The 23895-nt window shown below is 39.2% G+C and overlaps 1 protein-coding gene across 5 annotated transcripts in view; it reads right to left on the bottom strand.

Annotated features, from left to right (window-relative positions):
* CNTNAP2 (contactin associated protein 2) overlaps positions 1-23895 on the bottom strand; it is a 1147495-nt gene that overhangs the window by 447984 nt on the left and 675616 nt on the right. For all 5 annotated transcript variants that reach the window (XM_065052118.1, XM_065052119.1, XM_065052115.1 and 2 more), the window contains exon 10: positions 20559-20730. In XM_065052118.1, the coding sequence (XP_064908190.1) occupies positions 20559-20730 (172 nt within the window). The remainder of the gene's footprint in view (positions 1-20558; positions 20731-23895) is intronic.

Here is a 23895-nt window from a genome sequence, read left to right as displayed (position 1 = left end):
AGATATGTCTTGGAAACTTTAGCAAAAACAAAGTCCTCAATTAGTAGTATGCCTGCTCAGGTTTTCAAAGGCCCAGATTTATAACTTTAGAAGCAAAGACAGAAGGGTCTACAGTATGAACATGTATATTCTAATGCACTGCTGGATATCAAAGTACTTGCTCTGGTAATCAGTCATTCATAGTTCTAACAATCTGCAAGATAAACGAAAGAATGATTGTCCTACGTGCAGAAGTGCCATGCACTAACAACTAGTAGGTTAGCTAGGTTACTTTTCACCTTATTAAAATGTTCTTGTTTTATTCTAAGTTCCTACGAAGACATCTGTGTATATTCTTACGACAGACTACCATAATAATTTTTTTCCATTTAATAGTATCATCAGTATGTTCTGGCAGATAGCATTTTATAATATGTGACTTTATCAATTACATCGCTATTGTCCAAACGAGCAAAAGGCCTGAATAATCAGAATGTGAGAGGAAAATAATGACCCAGAGAATAAGTGGACTGCATAATCAGGATCTGTCAAAATACTGGTTTTGTGTCTTCTGAACACCAAGCTAGAAGTAAACTATGAAAATGAACATAAGCCACCTCAAGGTGATATCTGTATTTGAGCTCCTGTTTTATAATGTGATAGAGTAGCCGAGAACTTAAAAAATAGATGCATAGCCTAGATGTAACAGTTACTGTATTTCTATTAACATGTCTTTTTATCCAGTATTTGTGGAATGTCATTGCAAGAACCATGACAAATATGCACTATGCAAAAGTTCTGACGTATCTATTTTGTTATTTTCATTTCTGTCATTCATTCTGCAGACAAACCCATTATATACTTTTTAAATGTTCGTTTCGTGGTGCTTCTGGCCATTCTACCTGCTCTCTGTTTAAAGGCCTTTCCTGCTAAAACCTTATTGACCTAAGCCTACCATTTTTCTACAATTTATTTACCACAGAACAAAAATATTTAGAGTTCACTCCCACAGGAGCTGAAAAGTGATAATGAATACTCTATGGCCACTGTTTCACATAATCAAACTAGCAGCTAGAAGCACATGCAGCACCCAGAGAAAACAATTTGTAGCCCCTGACAACATCCATCTGCTCTTAAGAGAGGTTGATCTAAATGGCCTTTCCAGAAAAAGACAGATTTCTTAAAATCAAATATCAGCACCGGAGTTCCTAAGCCGTTTCTTATTTGATACATGCCTCACAAATTTTCCATGTGCTTTGCCCAATTAAAACTATAATAGGAACAACATGGACTTCTAGAGTAGGCTATTTTAGACGCACCAAATTACAATGCTTTTTATATAAAGTAACTCGTTCCCTGTTTCATAGCTTAAAAGTGGACTAGTGGGCCAGGTGTTAAAAGGTGGTTCTTAGCCTATGGTTTGAGCGTGAGAGATGGTGGTCCTTAATACATAGCACAAGTGTGGAAGGATGAGATATTTTGAAAATAATACGCTTAAGGTTTTGTCTCAAAGCTTGTTTGCTGAAATAATACTCTGAAGGCCTGCTTGTTACCGAAAAATGCTTGCTCACACCGCTTGCTTAATTGGGCCTGCTGTAAAGGCCTAAATACAGTGAATTAAAGGGCAAAATGCTGTGAATTGCTAAAACTCAAAGAATACTTGAAGCTTATGTAAGCTCAAGTGAAGCTTCAGCAACACCAGCCACCAACATCAGTGACCAGGCCTGCAGCGTGCTCAGCCAACGCCTGCCACCAACTGCCATAAAATGCATAGGTTACAACTTGAAAGTGTGGCCACCCACCACCAGGACCAAAACCTGTCACCTGGGACCAGCAGACCTAAGACCTGAGCACCCCCAGCACCTACCGAGACCTGGACTTTAATTGCAGCATGACCCGAGACCTGCAAACTGCCAGCACTACCAGGACCGAGACCTGCAAACCGTCAGCTCTACCCGGGCCTGAAACCTGGAAGTTGCCTGACAGAAGACATCCCTGGTGGTGACTATCTCTTGCTTACCTCTTGGTTATCTTCTCACATACTTGCTTAACTTTCCTCCTAATTTCTCCCCCCTTTTCTCTGTCGCTCTAGCTTTAGGCATAAGAATAAAATAGGATTGTTTAGTGGTGTCTGACCTCATTTGGGTCTTAATCTCACTCATGGGATCATTTTGAACCTTCCGAAACTGCACCAGGTCTCCACACCAGGACCATGATTTGGATTTTTTTTTTTCCCATACTTAAAGAAACATAGTTGTTGATCACATATGGCTTACTGATGCAAAAAGCCCTTTTTCTTTGCCATGTACAACCCTCTACCCTCTGCCCCAAGGATTTAGCTTGTGCTTAAACTGTTTAAGCAGCTGTGTGGCTTATATGTCTGTCCAGTTTAAAAATCTAGTTTGCCATTTTCAAGGGTAATTTACTGTTTGTCCTGACCTGAGATTTCTATAGCTACAATCCACTGTCACTTTCTATAGCAAAACCAGTACACTGGTACAAGCAGCAGTACTGCCTGGACAAGATAAAGCACTTTTTAGGCCTCTCAAACCATTTGGTACTGGTTCCAATTCTGCTTTTTATGCCTGCAAACAATTCACTTTTTAAAGTTCCACACATTCCTCAACTCTTTCACTACTAACTTTCCTTTTCTTTCTTTTCCTTTCTCTCATATTTTAGGATAATAAATTACTTATTTCAACAGAGACACAGACTTTTTTAAAAGTACCTCACATTACAGTGATTAGTATCTCTGTTTTCCTTTACTGCTTTGTACTTTCGTAGAATAAAATAAATGAGCCCATAGGTACATATCTGCTAGGTCTAAATAATACATGAAGGTGACTGGTGGTGTTAAGAAAGGAGAAAGTATATTTTTCAAGGATAAAATTATTTTTGTTCAAATGTAGTTCTAGCATCAAATAGTAGCATTATGCACTTATATCAGGATCTTTATTTCTTTCAAAACATAATTATACTGTTCAAAGGCAACTACTGTGCACTTTTATGAGATGATACAATGCAACTATACTTTACAGCGCACATTTCATACAAACTGCATTATAAAATGTACCACTGAGATTAATAATAGTTACACAGTCAAATAACAAACAATAGCAGAGAGAGAAAAACATTAAGTCATGAGAAATGGAGAAGAATATATTCTATAAAATTTGAGGATAGGGTCAATAAGACAGATACAAAGGCATTTCTAGGAGGTAACGACAATAAAATAAAGGCTTTGAGAACAGCTAAAGTAAGACTGCACAAATAAGATACACAAGGTTGCTACTATGTAAGCAGATGCAGGAGGGTGATTTACAGTCAAAAAGAAAAGGTCATAATTTATTTTCTTCCATTTAGTGAATAATTGTCATATGGCCAGTGAAGCATTAATCACGTGGAACATGCTGACAACCACCAATGTAATACTAAGTATGAAAAATTAGGATGGCAAGTTCAAATAAATGCTGTCAATACTAAATGAATGAAACAAATGTGTCAGAGGGGCTTATTTGACCAAACCCTGGAGTAGTTAGCTTTTGGTACTGTGACTGATCTTGAGTGAAAACAAGAAGCCTCCAGAAGAAAGTGAAATATGCATAAAGATATGTTACTGTTCTCAGAGGTCCTGAATGCAACTATCAGCTATCAATCAAAGGTCAGAAATTATACCGGGTTGTCCCTTGAGCAATACTTCGGGTGAGTAAGTTCAATACAATCCCATGATAGTATTAGTATAAAATATAATTTTAAAAGGTGACTAGACCTTCAGAGAGGGTGAAGGAGAAAGAAACATCAGTAAATTCTACAATGAACAGTGTTGGACCTGAGTCTGAGCAAGAAGTAATTTTGTTTGTTGAATTATTGATTTTGAGAATGTCAGCTTGTGTAATAGCATTTAGTCTGTTGCTGAAGTTTAGTGAACAACTGCAGTCAGGCAGAACTAACGTGTATAGTACTGTAAAAACTGCAGAAATTGTGATATTGAAAAGGTAGATCAATCACTCCAGATATAAAAGAGAAAAAGAATAGATATTGCCTTTCATGTAAAAAGGGAAAGAAACATTTTAGGAGTTTGTTTTCTTTCCCCCAGAATTCTCTGTAGCTTGGTATTCTTCCTTTAGCAGAAAAATGAAAAGACAGGTGAAAATTATAGCTATCTTCACTGAAACTGACAGTGAATTTCCAGCTCTGATTTGCATAAGAGGAAGTTATAGATAGGGTCTATAGGACACTGTCCTGTGCATGTATACATACTGACTAGCACCATCAGCTGTAAAATGTCTAGACAACTTTTCAAATTCATAAGCTTTAGGAATTCAATCTGAAAGGTCTTCAACACTTAATAGAAATCTAGTAGTATGGGTCAGTAACATCCCCACACAGGAAGTAAACATTTTAAGTGAAAAATTAGAAGCCTTTAAAAACTGTGAGGCTGAGTGAAATGAGAATTTACAGTGCTATATAGTTCTATGTTAGATAGCTTTGAAGGTCTTTCCTTAAAATTATTTACCATGTTTCATGTTATTTGACTCCTATCACATAACAGCTGATCTCTTCATTTAGGACTAATTTCTTTTGTTTGCCTGTTCATTAGGTATCTGAAAATGAACAAAGAAAATAACATTTTGCACAGTATTTCAACATGGAAGTAAATCTTCTGTTTAGATGGTAACTTTCCATATCATGCAATGGAAGCTACTTAATGATTCAAGGTTTGAAAACAAAAATATATTTCACATAAAGTACCACTTCTGCTCAAAAAAAAAGAATTTCTCCTGCAATCACAGTATAGTAAGCAGTAGTTAATCTATCAGTCACAGTTGAGTCAATACTTCTGAATAGCATTTCAGGATGTTGCCTTAGAAATGACTGCTATGTAAATCTGTAAGAGAATAAGGATGGACTGATATAAATCAACCAAATAAATCCTTCTACCAACTTGTTGGAATCAAACTTTGAACAATGATCTACAACAGCTCCTAACATTGATTATATCAAATCTATACAGTGTCATGCAGATTAATCATAACAATTGCAAAGCTGTGACATGAAAAATGATAAGGAGAAGCAATGAAAACTGTTACATTCTCTCACCTAGATTTAATCAATTCTGATTGATAGAACAACTATTAGGTGTCAAAATAAAAAGCTGAAGTCAAATAACTGCTGTCCTCTAACAAGTCTGTCTTAACAATGAAACATATCTTAATGACAGAAAAATGTAGATGTCATTGGATGAATGCACGGCAACAGATAAATGCAACAAATGTACAAGCAACAATTATCTTTTCAAGAAGTAAGAAATGTATTTTTTTCCAGGGCACAAAAAATATCTCTACAGGTCTGAAGTCTGTAATACTTAAGAGAAAATGTCTCCTTTTATTATATCATGTCAGTTCAGTTTAAATTCTTGATGTAAGGACCCTTGCAAGCAGTTGCAAAGGCTTTCAAATCCCTGGCACAATAACAAACACACAGTGTTTTTCGTCTCTAGGCACTGACATACTATGAGTTTGAAATCTCTTCTTTTTGGCCACCCAAGCATAAAAATGTTGTATTTAATTGATGCTGGAACACTTACTTTCTTATTCACCAGCATTGTTTCTAAAACAGGAATTTATTGATTCTTCTGCTGAAAGAAACACCAAAATTGCTGCCAATGTAAAATGTATAGGCATCATATGTATGCCTTTCCTAGAAATCGGAAAGTAGGCAGCTGGTATGATAGTCTATTTCCATTGCCCTAAACCTAGCAACAAACCATCTATTATGCATAGATTTCCTTGGCTTTCCTTCTGCTTTGGCTAGTTTACACTGATACAGGATTTTTTTTTAACAGATGTCCTGATTTCAGCCAAATTTGGCAAAATTGGGTGTGCAGTTATTGTAGCGTACCCTACATACAGCACAGTCCAACTTCCAGCCTATGGGCAGAACCTGGCCTGTGAGATTATTCTGTAGGGCTTCTACATTTTCCTGAGAGGACAAATTATTTGGCAACTAGAAAAGGACAACCACATTGGCAATTAATAGAGCCTAAGCAGGCAGACATTTCTGTTTGTATGGGTAAATACTCTGAGACAGAACTGGTACCTGTTTCTCCCACCATAATCAACTGGAAGGGAAACAAGGAGCTGAGGAGCCTTACATGCTATGCTGCTTCCCCTGCTGCCAGTCTGAAAATTGGTCACCAAACTGGTTCTTACCACAGGTATGGCTGAAGATCACACTTGGACACTCAAATAAAGACGTGGGGGGGATTTCAGAGGTGCTAAATAATCACACTGGTTTTGGTTTCACTGAGGATCTTCTAATACAGAATTATCTTGTTCAGAGTTCTTATTATGCACGTTAATATAATTTATGATAAAATATTTTAAATGTTTTAAATTTTTTGGTCTGTTTCTGGGGAAAACAAAGTCATAGCTATGGCTTTTATGGTTTTTTTTTTTTTTTTTGTGATAGACAGACTTCACAGCCTAAAAAGTCTTAGAAACAGCAAATATCAAATACATTTATTCTACAGTTATAAATGAGGGATTGTTCCGCTAAGCATTCCTCTGAATTGAAAGGTCTGGTAAAAATAATTTAATTGCTTTTGGGATCACTCAGGTAAGACCTGTCCTTATATTTACTTAATCTTTTTTATATTATACCAGAAAAAATAGAACACATTTACTGCACAGATCAAGTATTTTCCTTCTGGTGAAATCCAAACCTATTAATATCTTTCCTAATCTAGATGTCTATTCAATATTAATTTATTTTCTGCACCTTCTTCTTTAAAATCAGCTAATATAATCTAATCTATTGGTGACATTTACAGGGAGTGAATGAAGACCTGTTTACTGAAAACTGCAGGATTGTATTAGCTAGTTCATTTAAACTATCCTTCCAGGAAGGCATCAAGGATTAAGCAAGTAGCATCTGACACACATTCCTCCAAGGAGTTTTATTCTTTCCAACTTCTCAGAAAAAAATCTGGTTAGGTTTTCACTCAATTTTTCAGCAAGGATTGCCACCTGCCTCTAACTTGATGCACAACAGAAATCTGCAGACTCACAAATATTGAAGTGCGTAATTATAACCGTAAACTTCCTGTGCAATAGCTTTGAATCTATTTAACATAATGTAGAAAGGATGGCTGACTTCACTGGAAAACAAGCTTGATCTGGAACTGCAGAGGCAGAGTTCAAAGCCTTGTTCAATCTCAAAGTTTATGTGTCATCTTGATCAACCACCGTGTGACCCCAAAACCATTTATGTGCTGACAGTGTAAGTTATACAGAAAAACACCATCTGGATGCTTCACCACCTAAAATTTACATAAGAAGCAATGGGAAAACTGCGCCTCTCTTCACTCAGACTGCTGCCAAACACTGCTGGGTCTACCAACTAATTATGTAATGTGTCTAAGTACAGTGTCATTTATGCATTCAGTTGTGGGATAAAACACACAAGCACTGTTGGAAGCAGGAACTGTATATTCATTTCTTCTCTCATTACTATACACAGGTATGTTCTCATTTGAGATATATCTAGGCCATAAATTTCACCTGCAATCTTCACAATACACTGCTTGGTATTTTGGCTGTGATTAGTCCCACTCTTCAATGCTTATGCCTACCTATTTATGTTACACAGAATTCAAGTACCTGCCTTGTGACTGTGCATCCCACAAAGGTTAGTGGACATCATCAGATGTAAATCCTGTAAAGAACATAGGTCCTAGTCCTTCTCTAGCTGCATTTCCCTTAAAGGAAGATGTCACAATAAACAAAACAGAAACACCAGGATCCTCAGAAATGTTAATGTTTCTGGCTACAGAAAAGCATAAAACAGGTAAGGTGAATCTGTTTTGTTTAATGTGCTAGTAGAAGAAATAGATTTGATCCCATTTGTTTTATTATTAGGCGGATCTCTTATGTTCTGAAAAGATCTGAGAAATCAGTATCTTGGAGAAATATGTGATGGAACATGAAATAATACCTTTGTCAGTGGATAGACAGTCATTTTTCGAACAAGTCTAATCACTAGCAAAGACTCACTACCAGCAGAAATTCAGGAACAACCACATAAGCATTTCTTCTTGAGGAAAGGAAGCTGGAGAGGTACAGAGACAGCATTAAGCCTAAAGCACATATCTAGGCATTATTATTGTTACTATCAATTTCCAGTGATTTCATAGTTATCACTATCATTTTTTCCAAGCGTTAAAAAACAACTTAAAATTATTACACGACTACTTCTAGTCTATCGGTCTTATAACTCAATTTCTTATGACTATCACCAGTATGAATATTCTGCATGAGAAAGCTCAATATACTAGTTTCAAAAAATATGATTCCTGAAAAAAAGAATCTAAATCCATCAGGAACTCTACAGCAAGCCCATTTGTGCTAAAAGTCAAACCCCATCCAGAAATAGCTACCAGTTGTTATGTGTACCACTGTTTTGCATAAGACAAACTACTTACTCTGGAGATTTTATTGCTTAACTGTATGAATAAGAGATGGACCCAACATTTACTAAGACAGGCATTTGGTCAAAATTACTACTACAGAAAGTTATTGCCAGGTTATGAAATGGTTATTCTATGGTTTTAACAACACCTCTTGCTAACAGACCCAGTGGAAATGCTAGCAATCTAACAGGGCTGGCTTTCCCCCAGTTTTAGAGGCATATGCTTTTAATGAACTGGTTGAATTTATTCACAGCTTGATACCTGATTACAAATTCAGAGCTGCACTCCTAAAACAGGTCATAATAATGGTTGTAGTGCACACAACAAGGTGTCTACAATTGTTTTGCTTCTAGTCTCTGAAAATTTTTTAAACATATGTCGTAACTACTTATTATAGCATTGTGTCATATCTATTACATATTATAAAAACCAAATACAAAGACAGTCTGTTTGGATTGTGACTATCCATTTTCTTTTAGCAGGAAAACAAAGAGTAGAAGAAATAATACTAATATCTGAGAGATCCATATTTAATAAACACAAATGCAAGTGAGAGGATGATGCAAGTTTAGTCTTATTTGAAGTCTAAGGCTTATTTGAAGGCTAAAAGCAATAGTAGTACCATGGACAGTAAGACTGGGTTCATGAGGGGAAAGTCCTGCTTAGCAAACTTAATTTTGTCCTATGACAAGGTTACTCATCTGGTTGACCAAAGGAAGCCTGTCAATGTGATCCTTTTGGATTTCAGTAAAGCCTTTGATTCTGTCTCTCACATTATCCTCCTGGACAAGATGTCCAGCATACAGCTGGATAAACACACAATGCAGTGGGTAAGCAACTGGCTGATGGGACGGGCTCAAAGGGTTCTAGTAAACGGAATAATTTCAGGCTGTCAAAGAGTCACTAGTGGGGTTCCTCAGGGATCCATCTTAGTGCCAGCACTCTCCAATGTCTTTATAAATTACTTAGACTCAGGACTTGAGGGATTGCTTAGTAAGTTTGTTGATGACACAACACTGAGGGGAGCTGTGAACACTCTCGAGGGCAGAGAGGCCCTGCAGAGGGATCTGGACAAACTGGAGAACTGGGCAATCACCAATCACGTGAAGTTTAAGAAGGTCAAGTGCTGGATTTTGCACCTGGGACACAGCGACCCTGACTGTACGCACAGACTAGGGGACGAGAGGGGAAAGCAGCTTCATGGAGAGGGATCTGGGGGTTCCGGTCCATGGCAAGTTGAACATGAGCCAGCAGTGTGCCCTGGCAGCCAAGAGGGCCAACCGTGTCCCGGGTGCACCAAGCACAGCATTGCCAGCCAGGCGAGGGAGGTGATTGTCCCGCTCTGCTCTGCACTGGTGCGGCCTCACCTGGAGCTCTGTGTGCAGTTCTGGGCACCACAGGATAAAAAGGATATAAAGCTGCTGGAGAGAGTGCAGAAGAGGGCCATGAAGTTGGCTAAAGGTTTAGAGGGGAAGCTGTATGAGGAGCAGCGAAAGTCACTTGGTTTCTTCATCCTGGAAAAGAGAAGACTAAGAGGAGACCTCATCACAGTCTACAGCTTCCTCACAAGGGGAAAAGAAGGGGCAGATGACCAATGACAGAACCCGAGGGAATGGCAGGAAGATGTGCCAGGGGAGGTTTAGGTTGGACATGAGGAAAAGGTTCTTCCCCCAGAGGGTGGTGGAGCACTGGAACAGGCTCCCCAGGGAGCTGTCACAGCCCCAAGCCTGACAGTGTTCAAAATGAGACTGGACAACACCCACGGACACATGGTGTGAACTGTGGGGTTGTCATATGCCGGGACAAGAGTTGGACTCGATGATCCTTATGGGTCCCTTGCAATTCAGGACATTCTATGATTCTCTGGACAGCTCATGAAACAACATAATTTTTCATTGGTTAAAATTTTAGTAAACTTTAAAGCTGAGATGACAATCCATTTTAAATACTTATTGAGAATGATCATATAGTGATAGCTTAATTAAAAAGAATCCCAATGATTCAGAAGGATACCTTAATAATAAAAATAAGCAATCTGCATAACTTATTATCTTTTTCAGTTATGAACTGATGAGAAGCACAAAGTGATGAACAATTTGAGAGAGTCATCAAAGCAGTATGGCTTCAAAATTCAGGTGAGTAACCAGGAAGTTACTGTCTCAAGAGTGCTATTATGGGATCGGGTCACCATTTACCATCTAGTCTTGCGAGAGTATAAATTTCATGTCCAAGAGAGAGCTTTGTGGATATTTGCTCAGTGCTTGCACCTTCCCCACAGTAGGATACAAATAAAATAATAATTAGGCACGAATGTAATACAAGCTGTATGTTCAAGCAAGTTCCCTGAGTAAACTAATCCATTTAAGACAAAAGAAGAAATTAATTTCCACACAAAGATTTTGGTCATGACTTTCATAAATTCTATATAGATTACTCCATTTGATTAAGCTGTTGATTCTCTAACACTGTTCCTATACCAGTGACGTGGTAGCAGACAGCAAAAAAGCAGAGGTTCTGCAAAAGCAGCTTGTAATGTTTTATTTAAATAAAAACTTTTAAAGTTTTCCACTGCTGACCAACTTTTCTTCAAATCCCTGGCTGACTAATCTTACCAGATTAGTAAATGTAGGTAAATATGTGCCTCTGTGCCAGCAACACCTCCTCTCTCATGTACTGAACATAAAGTCTGTAATGTGGAGCTTCCCAGCATGTGCCTGGGCAATGCATTGACTCACAGCCATGCTGGCTGAAGTAGGTCATCAGATTTGAAGCTGAAAGGGTTAAAAAATAAAGTCTGCCCAGCCACTACCAAAGGGTGACTCGGGCAGGAGTTGTTAGGAATAAAGAAGAGTAAGTGGATTTGATCAGCAGTCAATCTCGAATGTCTCTGAATCAACTGCATGCTCTTCTGTGTCAGCTGAGGGATTAAAATTATCTATGATGAATATGGAAGGGGAATGTACAATCATGCACTTCGCCTTCCAGGTATGATAATTCAGTCTCCTTCTGTGTATAACTACCTAGAGAAATCTAGGAAGAATTGTTAGCTCTTGAAGATACTGCTGAAATTTCTGATGATATTACTCAGACCCAAAAGAACTTCACTGTTTGGTTTTTTTAAATTAATAATAGAAACTGAAAAATAGTCTTCTAGCACACACTTGGTAATTTGCAAAACCGCTGCAATGAGTTAAAAGAGCTGCCAGACTGTGTCTCTGCAGTTAAAGAATCTCAACATTCTGATGCAAGCTCAGTGTGATGAGACAGGCCCTTGCATGTGTCCAAATGTGGATCTGATGGATCAGCAGGCAGAGGGAGGCTTGAGACAAGGTCCCTTGCCAGGAGGGACCCCTGTCCTTTTAAAAAGGGCTTTTAGGAAAAAGACAGCCTGTAAGTAGCAAGGGTTTCAAACGACATGAAATTTAGAAGCTAAAGCCTATGTTTTGAGTTATGCTTCACACCATACTCTCCCCCTTTCCAAGGGCCCTACAAAGCAAATGCAGAAAGAGCATGTCCTGAAATAATCCACTACAGCTGTACTAATTGCATTCCCATATTATGGGGGATCACAGTATAGGAATGCAATCCCATAAACTGGGCCCCACCGCGTAAACAGGATGTGTCCAGAGGAGGGCAGCAAAGCTAGAAAAAGGATTGGAAGGCACGTCCTGTGAGAAATGGCTGAGGACTCGGGATTTGTCTGGTTTGGAGAGAAGGAGGCTGAGGGGCAACCTCAGTGCTCTCTCCAGCTTCCTGAGGAGGAGAAGTGGAGAGGGGAAGTGCTGAGCTCTGCTCCTGGGTACGCAGTGCCAGGATGCCTGGGAATGGCTCAAAGCCATGTCTATCAGGGGAGGTTTGGCCTTGACATGAAGATACATTTTTTTATGGAGAGGGTAGCCAAACCTTGGACCAAGTTTCCTATAGGGGTGGTGGATGCCCCAAGCCAGCCAGTGTTCAAGAGGCATTTGGACAATGCCCTCAATGCCATGCTTTAACTTTTGGTCATCCCTGAAGTGGTCAGGCAGTTGGACTAGGTGATCATTGTAGGTCTCTTCCAGCTTAATTAGTAATTCTATTCTATTCTATTCTATTCTATTCTATTCTATTCTATTCTATTCTATTCTATTCTATTCTATTCTATTCTATTCTATTCTGTGCTTGTCATGAGTTGAATAATGATTAGACTATTATTTACCTGAAATGCTAGGGGTTTTTTACCTCCAAAAACACTTTCAAGGACACATATCAGAAAGGTTACCAGATTTAGTCTGATTTTCTCTTCCTGAATCTGTTTCAGAGCCAATGCTCATAAGCATTAACACAGTGTACATGTGTACTTCGGTTTCGCTTGAAAAAACATCCCTTGCAGTCTGGCAAAGGAAAGCTACAGAGCCACAGAAAGCAGCAGCAGGAATACAGGCCAAGCAGTCCCTGTTTTCTGAAGAGGGAGAACTCGAAGAATGAGGATTGCTACTGATGACACACAAATAAGGTGCATGGCATTATGGAGTATTTTCCAATGTAGGACACATATTGATGACGAGCACAGTTTTTCACTTCCAAAACTGTGTTTCTTGGCCAGTGCTGCATTACAAGCGTTCTCGTGCCTGCCCTGCAGTTGCGACAGCTCTGAGCGGTGCAGCAAGCCTGAAGCTCTTGCAAGCCCAGGCTGTTTTGCACAAGCAAGAACCCCTGGGAAATGAAGCCCAGGGAAGAGCAGAGCTCACTCCTGCTACAAACTTGCACTGGGAAAGTGAGCCCAAGAGCACCAGGGCATGAGTGGAGCCTTGGAGGTGCAACAGCAGCAGGCAGGAGCTGAGCAAAAAGGGCCCAGAGGAGCCCTGACAAGGGGCTGTGCTCAGTGCTACAGAGGAAGGCAAAACCCCCCCAGGGACACTTGCTAGTGCACCATGGGGGGAAAAAAGCCTTCCTTCCTCCAGCTGCAGGGCACGAGAGGCCATCTCTGTGGTGCATGAGCAGCAGGCAGCAATCAAGCCAAAAAGGACCAGAGGAGCTCTGACAAGGGGTCATGCTCAGTGCTGCAGAGGAAGGCAAAAAACCCCTGGGGGACCAGTGCCAATCTGCCCTGGGGGAAAATTCCTTTCTGACCCCAGCCAGTGCTGGTGATCGGCTTTTCTCTGAGCATGTGAGCAAGACCTGCTTCCTCATCACACTGGCTGGTCATGCCTCCCAGGAGACAGATGCTCAAGTCCTATTCTCCCTCAACATGGAGCCATCTCAGGGGCTTCTAGGAGTGGCCAGATGTCCCCAGCTTGATTGGTCTTGGGGGCAAGAATCCTTCCCACATCTGGCAGGGTACCAGTGGGTACTCCAAAGCACTGGGGTCTCCTGGCAACATCTTTGAATCCTATTTCTTACGGCTGCTGCCCCTGGTTTGACAGGGGATGAGGACAGCAAACTCTGCAGTGCTCCTCAAATGCTCCTCAAGAAGACATTCCCTTGCTCTTGCCACTGTTCTCCATTTGAAAAGGCCTGATAGCCTCAGGAACCTCCAGGAATGGGTGCTTCTTCTTACCTCGTGAGGAGCTGGTGTCTGTTTCCCAAAGGCTGAATCAGTATTCCCATCCAAAAGATGGGTTTTTAAGGTTGCCCTGCCAGGAGCTGGCCTTGCAGCAGAGAAACCTCCATCAGCCTCGTGCAGCCTCTGGTCTTTCTCCCTCAGCTTGCTCCAAGTAATTCTGCCGTCTCCTCAAGTAAATTCCTCTGGGATGTCTTCAGGCTGCCCCAGGGCCAGCTCTGGCAGGAAACAGGAGCATGCTCCCTTCTATCCTACCACAGGGCATTGTGACTCCTATGTTGCCAGGTAATGACACTGTGACATGGGGGTGACAGGCCCCCTGCTGTGTAGCCCTGCTCACCCTTGTGCTGTCCCGGAGGCACTGTCTGTGCTCAGGAGGCCCAGGGACCTGTCCCTGCCCTTGGTGGCCTCGGCACTGGGCACAGCTGCTGAGCAGCCCTGATGTGTTGTTGGCCAAGGCAAACAAACCTTGTATTGTTACTCTTCTCTCAGGTCACAGCAGAAAGCAACCCTACAGCCCAGAGACCACTCCTATTAGCTCTCAGGTTGTCCAGAACCCTGCTTTATGTGCTCCCCTTCTTGAGAAATATACCTAAATATTTACTCTCTTTGTTTTTGTTTTAGAAAGAACAAGTATTTATCATGAACAAATAATCCACTTGCTCTAGAAAATTATCTGAGCAGCATAAATTTTGTGGAAGTTTCCACGATCTAATCAGCATCATTTTATCTTTTTGCAGTTTTTAAGCTGCATCACCCAGACTCTAAGGTTATTACAGTCCTTGATGAAAACTACAGAAAATAAAGTAAATATCTTGTTTCTCTCACCCCTTCCATGAACAACACTTATATTCACTTCACTTTTTGGTTCCCTGAACATACTTGTGTTTCAAATTATGTAAATTAAGACGTTTTAGCATTTAAGCAAGCAATACTTCAATGTATTCCACTCACCTATATTTAGACAGATTGCAATGGTGATGAATCTGAAACCTCTGAACAAAACTACTGTTTTTTTTCTTCCTCAAGGTATTTTCCTAGCTTTACCAACACAAGTAATGCAATAAGCATTCCATAAAATGACCCCCTTACTAACAGCAGCAACAGTGCCCTTCCTTTTCTTTGTCTATTTCAGACTTTACTTAATCATTTTTTGCAAAGAATTATTACTATTTGAATCATAATGAATGTTAAATATTATTTCCATGTGCAGCTTAAATTGTTTTATAATGACCTTGAATGGGCATTTTTGTCTTTCAAAAACTTGTTTTTCCATTACTGTAGAACCCAAGGATGTGGCACAGCTCCAACTGACATAAGATTACGTCACCTTTGCAAGATCAAAAAGGAGTAGGGTGACCTTAGATAAAGAAGAATCAAGTGAAAAATACTTTTCTGATGAAAGTTTATTATAAAGTCCATGCTATTATCATCACCAAAATACATAAAATCCCTAAGTAACATTGATTTGAAGTGCTAAAACCAGCTCATAGTACTTGACTAGCCTGTGGGCTCGCAAGCTTATTTAAAAAATCTAGCACTTGTGTTGCTGTCTTGGAAAGCTCCCTTCCAATAATGACACCTGGAAGGTCTAGACAATTTGTTGAGGATACCAAAGTGCTGCATAGACATCTTCAGTCGAGCAACTATCACTATGTCAGTATCTTATTTCTAAAACAACATATACTTTATTGGACTCATTGGCCTCACTCTTTGTTAAGTTTTGCAAGTTATCCAAAATTTTCCAGCTGCATGCAAGGGAGAAAGTTTGTGAATACATGGGAAAACCCAATTTGTTTGATCTGTTGCAGAAAACCAACATATACTATGAAGAGAAAGGTAATTAAATCATTCTTATTTTATGGCCAGCTCTGTAGAGTTTCCAGCTGTCTATTCATCTATGTTAACTAATATGGTACTTGTCAAACTGTGGTACATAAGGCACAAGTGCCACAGTATTAAAAGTACTGTCACTGTCATCTGAGCTATAACCTGTGTCTACAAAGTCACCTTTTTGGACTGAAATGGCTTATGAAGTAAACGTACTTGGGAGGGGAGGGAAGTGGGAGGAGAGGCAGAGGGGATGGAAGGGAGAATCTACACGTAGGAAGTGGCTTCCAGCCGTATGGCCAGGAACGTCTGCAGGCTGAAATCACAGCATGGTTTCAGCTCTTCTCCATTCCTATTTTACGTCCTTTTTGTGAACTTGTATTGGGAACAACTCAACTTTAAAGCATTTTGCTTGCAGTCTGGATGCTGGTATATCATCTGCTTCTTATGCAGAGAACCACAGGAAGATGTCTGTCTTACTCCTCGCTGTCTGCCTCACCACTGAACTGGCAGAGAGCAAGGTCAGAAGCCTAAAGTCTGTGTAAGGAGCCAGAAGTGAAGAATTTTAGGACTACTTGCAGTGATTAACTTTAATTTCAAATACATTCTGTCTTGCTGTCCGTGACAGTGTGGCCACTTTCATGCACCAGTATGCGTGCTATGTTTTGTTATTTAAATTAATTATTTCAAATTTTGATTGGCAATCACATATTCTAGAGAATGTGGCTCTATGGGATTAAAGCTGAATGCTGGCACTCGGTCAGGCACAGTGCATCATCACAGCAGGTGAGCAATAATCACCCAGAAATGTTCTGTGGCACGTATCTGATTACTTACATTAATTCTTTAATGTGAAATTTTATAGAAAATTGGCATCTAACTCATCTCACTGTGTTACAGAGGGAATCACACAGTTTACACATTCACAAAACACTAGAAGCAGCTGCATGAAAACTCTTGGTACTGCTTTTTCCCCCCTTTCTGTCATTTCACCTCTTATGCTACACAGAGATTCTCGTTAAAACTGGCATATGTTCTGTATAATCTACAACAACAGATTGGGCACTATATTTTGAAATAATTGTGATTTTGTGATTAAAATCCTTAATTCTATCCACAACAAAGTCAGGCAAGCTTTAGAATTCTCTGAGACTGCTGGGATAAATTAGTTGTGAGTAATAAATCCTGTTCAATGTCCCGTGCTAAAATCCTAAAGTACAACTGTACCATCTGGACTGTAACAACAAGTTAGTTTGCTAATGATAAGTAAAGGAGGTGTACAGGGACCTGTGCTGTCACAAGCAGCACAGCACGTTGATCACTGTGACAACAATGCAACTTTCATTGCTAATACAATTAAGGTTAACTAAGATACAGAAACAGGGATGATTATTTTTTCTCAGTAGCATTTTAACTGCCTGCAATTACTATATATATATATACCTGCCTAAACTTACAGGCATTTATACTGTTTGGCCATTAGTAAAAAGAGAATATTCCCTGTTTTTGGTGTTCCCTTTGAATAAGATCTCAGCTTGTAGTCTTTGCAATAACAAAATGCTCATGTGGGGAGGAGAAGACTAAAAATAAAAAGATACTATCTCCCGAATACAAGTGTAACACTCTAACGTGACTATTCTCCTGACATCTTAAAAAAATACTGGAACTAAAATGCAGAAACCCTTTCCACACAGGGTAGGTGTTTCACTTAGCAGAACCTGGGACTTTGGAAGCACTTACCTCCATGTGGGTGCAACATGAGAACTTGACACCCTCAGTATCTTTTGTCATGTTCTTACAGAGAATACTGTCCCCTCCTTGCTATCTGCTCTGGCTAACTATGAAAAATGCTGCTGTTTACAGCTACAGTTTTTTTCCCCCAACCAAATGGCTGAAGTCTGCAGTAAGAATGATTCAATGTGACAGCTGATCTTTTTGCCCAGTGGGAATCTTCACTGAAGTGCGGCTAGGAAAGTATTTCCATGCTGATGATGACCAAAGCCTTTACGATTCAGAGCCAAACAAGCTAAAAAAAGCAGGAGGAATCCCAGCATCACAGCCACAAGCACATTCCTGTTTCAACGGAAGTTAAATTAAGCTAATATACAGCACATATGGTACCTGGACCCTTTAAAAGAAAGCCACATAAAAATATTATATACAGTGGCCTACTGTAACACAAGTGCTTGTAAGCTCTTATTTGCAGATATTAATAGGTGCTAATAAGACAGCTGTGAAAACACAGTCAGATCTTAATCTTGGCATTATTACTTAGTGAAAGGGTTTGTTTTAAAGTGCAAACTACAAATAAGTAAACTTGATCATGGGAAATCAACAAACTAGTTTATGTGTCGATCCTTAAAAAAATACACACCAAACCTAAGAAAATTCTTTGGATACTGTTCAAATTTCCTATGATTACATAATTGTTACTCTGCTTGCAATACAATCTTTGAATGCTTGGAAAGCATGAATATAAGACATATATTTTCAATTGATATCATGAGGATGGTATCAGGGTCTAAGTTAGCAGAAGAGAGAAACAGAGTGAGAACATATTTTCTCATATAAAGAAAATATACATAAACATTAAAATATATTATTAATACAATTGCTATAATAAATCTAACCTATAATACATGCTAAATATATAAAGCATAATAATATTTTAATATAGTAAAAGATGTTTCATATAATATCATGCATGGCATATGGCATTATATGTTATCAAAAATACCTTATGACTAGTAACTTCTATGTGAAGTTCACTTCAAAAGTAATCTTCCTGACTTATAGGAAACTTTATGTCCTGTTTTTCAAAAATGCATTGTAAAGCTCTGATTCTAATTAACTTATATTGCAAGTTAATTGTAATTACATTGTAATACATTGCAAAAGCCAAATTCTAATTAAGTTCACTATGATGATGGAATTATTTCTAATGGGCACTGGCATAAATGGGATCAATATAAACTATCACATAAGCTTAGATTTATTCACTTGGGAAAAAGCAGAGAGTTAATTAGATGTATCTTCACATCCTTTCTTCCAAGTCAGTTTACATTTCCAAAACCAAATATTCAAAATAAAACTAAGCAACTCAAACTAGTTCAAACTAAATACTAACCACAGGAGGCTTTTCCAATTTCAGTTTTATGTGAGGAAATAGAAAAATTTCATCCCTGTGACAACAGCTCTTGGCTTTTTCTTTCCACCGTGGTTTCAACCCTGAGCAGGTCTATGAGAAGCCGCAATCTGAGGAGGCCTGAGGTGTCAGAACAACTCACTGGTACACCACAAAGCATGATCCTTAACACTGACATTACTAAAATGGTATAGTGGATCTGAATGGGATGATGTTACTAAGTTAACCTTCTTAATAGCAGCCCTTATGGCACTGTGCTTACCAGTTGTGGCACAGTTGGTAACACACCAGTGATTTAGCTGCTGTTAAACAGGGCATGCACAACATCAAGGTTTTCTCTCCACACCCTCCCCTGTAAGGGCAAGGAGGATGGAGACAGGCAAGAGGTTACGAGGGGGACACAGCTGGGACGGCTAACCCAAACTGATCGTAGGAATATCCCACACCAGACAAGTCCATGGCCACAGTCAATTCACAACAAATTGATTACTGCAAGCTGATGTCTACATTTCAGGAAGAGAGGGCATTTTGCCAGACCCAAGCTCTATGCCGTATTTCATTTTTTCAAAGTCACATTTATCTGAGATTCTCTTAACTTACAGCAGGAAATCAAAAGCACGTGCATTTCTTTACCACAGCTATGCAGATCTTTGCTAATCATATCCAGAGTCACTCACCCTGTGGAATCTCCATTCTTGGAGATACTCAAAACTTGACTGAACATGGCCCTGAGCAACCTGATGTAACTTTGAAGCTGGCCCTGCATTGAGTGGGACTTGGACCACACGAACTCCAGTGGTTGCTCATTACTTTAATTATTCTGGGGTTCTATGATCCTGTAATCTTTGGTTCTTTCAAAGCAGAATTCTGAAAAGCCATTTTTAGCTTTCCAGCAGATTTGCAATGGGTTTAATACGTAGGAAATTTTCATGAGAAGCCAGGCTGCCTGCATGCAGGAGTTGGCCTACTGGCTCTTTCCCCATCTTTCCTAGTACTTTCTTTTATGCAACAAAGAATAAACTATTAGTCAAGAGTAACAGAAATTAACACAAGTAAGTGGTTGAAAAGGTGGGTCTCAAAGCCAAAGCCTGCCATCATATTGAATTACTCTTCTCAGTTGGGGAAAAAAAAAAACAATTAAATACATGCATAGTTGTGCAAACATGTGAACCTTCAGTTCTCTTAGGAATTCAGTGAAGCCAGAAGTCACTGAAGCCAGGAAGTACAACTTCTAGTTACAAAAGATCTCCATACCAGTCATGTAAGATACACACAAACTGTGTGACTTTTCAGGAGAGTTCCCTCTATTCAAGGCAGCCATATTATTGACCTGTGGGCTGATTTTGACTTGAGCTTTTGACTTCCTCCTCTGCCTGAGACTGAGTATATCGGAGCTATGCTTTCCACTGCACGCTGCACGATCTATGACTTAAAACCATCATCTGTATCATCTAAGCATGGTTCCCACTGCTAAAAAGGCAGAACTGACTTGACATGATCCCTGGCAGTCTCAGAACCACCTTTTCTGTATCACTGTATATTTTCAGAATATGCAGGACATGTATATGAGTATAAGTGATGTCTCCACAACTTACCTGTCAATAATGGCACACATGTCAATGGTGACATTGGCAAAGCTTCCCAGCTGGCCTTGCTCCACTGCGTGCAAATCCACCAGCTGATCATCCACGTGAATAAACTGCATGCATCCTTGAAATGAATGCTGAAATAGCGAGTGATCTGACTCATTCATCTGTATAGGAAACCCTGTAGAGCAGCAGAAAAAAAGATCATTATTAACTTCATAGACTATTACTCAAGCCAGTATTTTTTCACAGGAAAATACATGTTTTCTAGATGGGGGAAGAAAAATGCAAGGTGGGAAGGAAATATTATGTAGTTATTAGATTACATTGCAATCTTATTGATTTAAGTCACCAGCAACTACCAGCAAGAATTTATCTAGTACAGCCCATGATTCTTTCATTAATTTTAGTCTACGAGAAGGAAGTCGTCTGCTACATTTTTCCTCCCGCAGCCCTCTATTGCTGTTTTTCATTACTTCTCTCTTCATACAAAGATTAAGGGAATAGCGAAAGGATTCATCTCCTTGCTATATTTTAGGAATCACATTCACATTTCTCATTTCTTTTTCTGAGAAAAATGTATTCCATGTATTCTATGAAGTGAATTTCCAGTTCCGCTTTTCTAGTAATAGGCTTCCTGAGCAATGAATACTTGTGCTGGAAACTTTCTGCAAACTTAAAACTAGCCCTAAAAGCTAATGTCCTGGCCACTTCTGAGGAATCTGAGGACATTCTGTAGCATTTTCAGTTTTGCTCTAAATATGCTCATTTGCCTGTCTTTCTGAAGGTAGTTTGTAAGAGATGAGAATGAATTAGTGTCTCAACCTAGGCTAAAAGGCAGCAAGACAGAGGATGTTTGTATGTAATTGTTTAACTGAATGTCCTTCAGAAGTGAATGTGTCAATTTACTTGAGAAAAATGTCCTTGATACGATGGTGAAGGGCCTCATTCACTACTTATAAATCTTTAACAATGAAGTCCCTGAAAAAGCTTCAAGAAAACAATTTAGACAGAATCTGTTTAAGATGAGAGCAGGAAGGGAGAGGCGCTAACAACAGTTTATTGGTGAAGAAGGTAAAAATTCTGAAAAATCCATAATGGTTTTGCCGATTTCAGCTAGAAAGATGACTAACCAAGCAGTTCTTGACCGACAAGGGTAAAAAAATCACACACATTTGCTCTGGTAGCTAAGAGAGATTCTACAGCTCCCACTCCTCCCTCTTTCCTACTGAACTTGCGATCGCCAGTGCCTTGCTGCTTTCCTCAGTAGCATGGAAGCAGCTATTTGTGGAGACAGGAGAATAACAGATTATCAAACTCATATTGTTTGAACAGCAGTAGGAAAAAGGATTGAATGTCATTTTGAAGTCTGTTTCTGAATACAGTTTATCATGTGTCACACAAATAGTTGGATTGGCTTAAAGAGAGGACAGTGAGTAGAGGGCAGAAACAAGCAACGGGGGTTTGGGGACAGATACAGCTTAATGGAGCACCTGTTACTGAAAAAAAGAAAAAAAAAGATACACTTAAGTCTTCCCCATAATATAATTTAGACCCATTTTGACTGAAAGGCTTTGCCAGAACATTCATACAGTCAGTAATGGGCTTCAAAATCTTCTATAACAGTCTTGCCCTTCAGCTAAAATGACTGCTGGTAGCTCCAGAGTTCAGTGGTGGTACCACAGAATTAATCAAAGATGTTATAATAATTAAGCTGTGACCACACTAAAAGTTAGTTCTGACAGGTATTTCAAGCAATTAGGGAAAGACTAGTCATGAGGTCATATCACATTCAGAGCAAACTTGTGACGCTATCGCAGGGAACTATAAACTGCTATGACCAAAACAAATACCCCTTCACATTAATATACATCAGATGGAGAAGAAAAACCCCAATTGCCTAACTAGTGCATAATAACCTCATTGGACCAACTGCCCCCCACCAAAATGGTCCTAGACTGTGGGAACTGTTATTTTGGATTGGTGGAAAACTCAAGTGTAAGGACAGGATTTGTATTCTCTTCCCAGCATGTGCATTTGCTATTGACTTCTGTGATGAAAAGGACAGGGCTTTTAGAAACATGCCTCCTACTTTTTTTTTTTTTACTTTTTCTTTCCAGTGACACAGAAACATTTTTTTTTTTGCCTTTTTGTTTTATTTGTAAGTTAATGATGGGCTGATGTTCGCACAGAGACAGCACTTGGTATTTTACTTCATTAAGAAAAAATACACCTCATTTAAGAAAAAAAAAGACATTATTATCTAATTATCTAACTGGTAGTTCATACTGTCTTCAGCTAGTCGCATGGGTAGTTGCAGAACCTAGTCACCAATAGAAAAAGTGACTGATCTCAAGTCTGATGGTGATTTTTGTCTGCATGGTATTTCAAGTATACATCCTGGTTCCTTGCTATGCAGAATGAGAGGAAGGAAACAAAAAGATTTGTCAGGATAAACAGCAGTACAGTAGCGTTCAAGGGTCATTTTCTATACATATCATATGGAGTTAAAAGACGTTATTCTGAAATCACAGAAAAAAACTCAAATTCAGTGGTTAAATTAATATATAGCTGGTGTTTCATATGTTAACAAACAGGAAAAGATACTAAAATAAAAGCTCAATACACCTACCTACCCAAATTCACTGTAATATTTTTATGCTTGTTTCAGTCAAACAAGAATGGGGCCCTTAGTGTGAAACAGAACACAAGCAACAACTGGAAAACTAAAATCTTCCTGTTCTAAGTGCATGAAATAAACTAAGGTAAACGAACTGCAGAAAGGATGAACGACACGAGTTTAAATGAAATATTTTTTTCATTTAATTGCATCTCTATAAAGCTACAGAAATGCTCAAAAAAGAACACACATATAGTTTCTAACTACTATATTTGAAGGAATATGGGACAAGTACTGGGGGTTTCAAGAGAGTCATGCCTTTTCGACTCCAGTCATAATTATGTATTAGGGAACATGAGGACTAAGGATGAAGTTCGCCCAGACATGGGGATTCCATCTCCAGCAAGTATGTGAACTGTCCTGAAAAAAAGCACAACTTCAGTCTCCCAGCTTGGTGCTGTGCAGAAAGGCAAACCAGAATGGGAACTACAATTTTTTGCTGGGTGTTCGCAGATGAAGTCACCAACTTCTTCAGTGAGGCATTTTCTAATAAATTAATTTCACCTTCATTGTTTCATTTATAGAAGCACAGAGGCTATATGCAAGGTAGTGCATTCTATCCTAACAAGTGTAAATTACTAACCTAAAAAACCTAAATGTGTCTATATACAAAGCGAAAAGCACACTGCTAGAGCTTAGAAGAAGATGATGTACTTCTAGCACTCC

This window comes from Columba livia, chromosome 2, assembly GCF_036013475.1.
Source record: "Columba livia isolate bColLiv1 breed racing homer chromosome 2, bColLiv1.pat.W.v2, whole genome shotgun sequence".
In the NCBI taxonomy this organism is placed as follows: domain Eukaryota; kingdom Metazoa; phylum Chordata; class Aves; order Columbiformes; family Columbidae; genus Columba; species Columba livia.
Note: the sequence above shows the minus strand (reverse complement) of the source record. Positions and strands in the feature narration are given on the sequence as shown.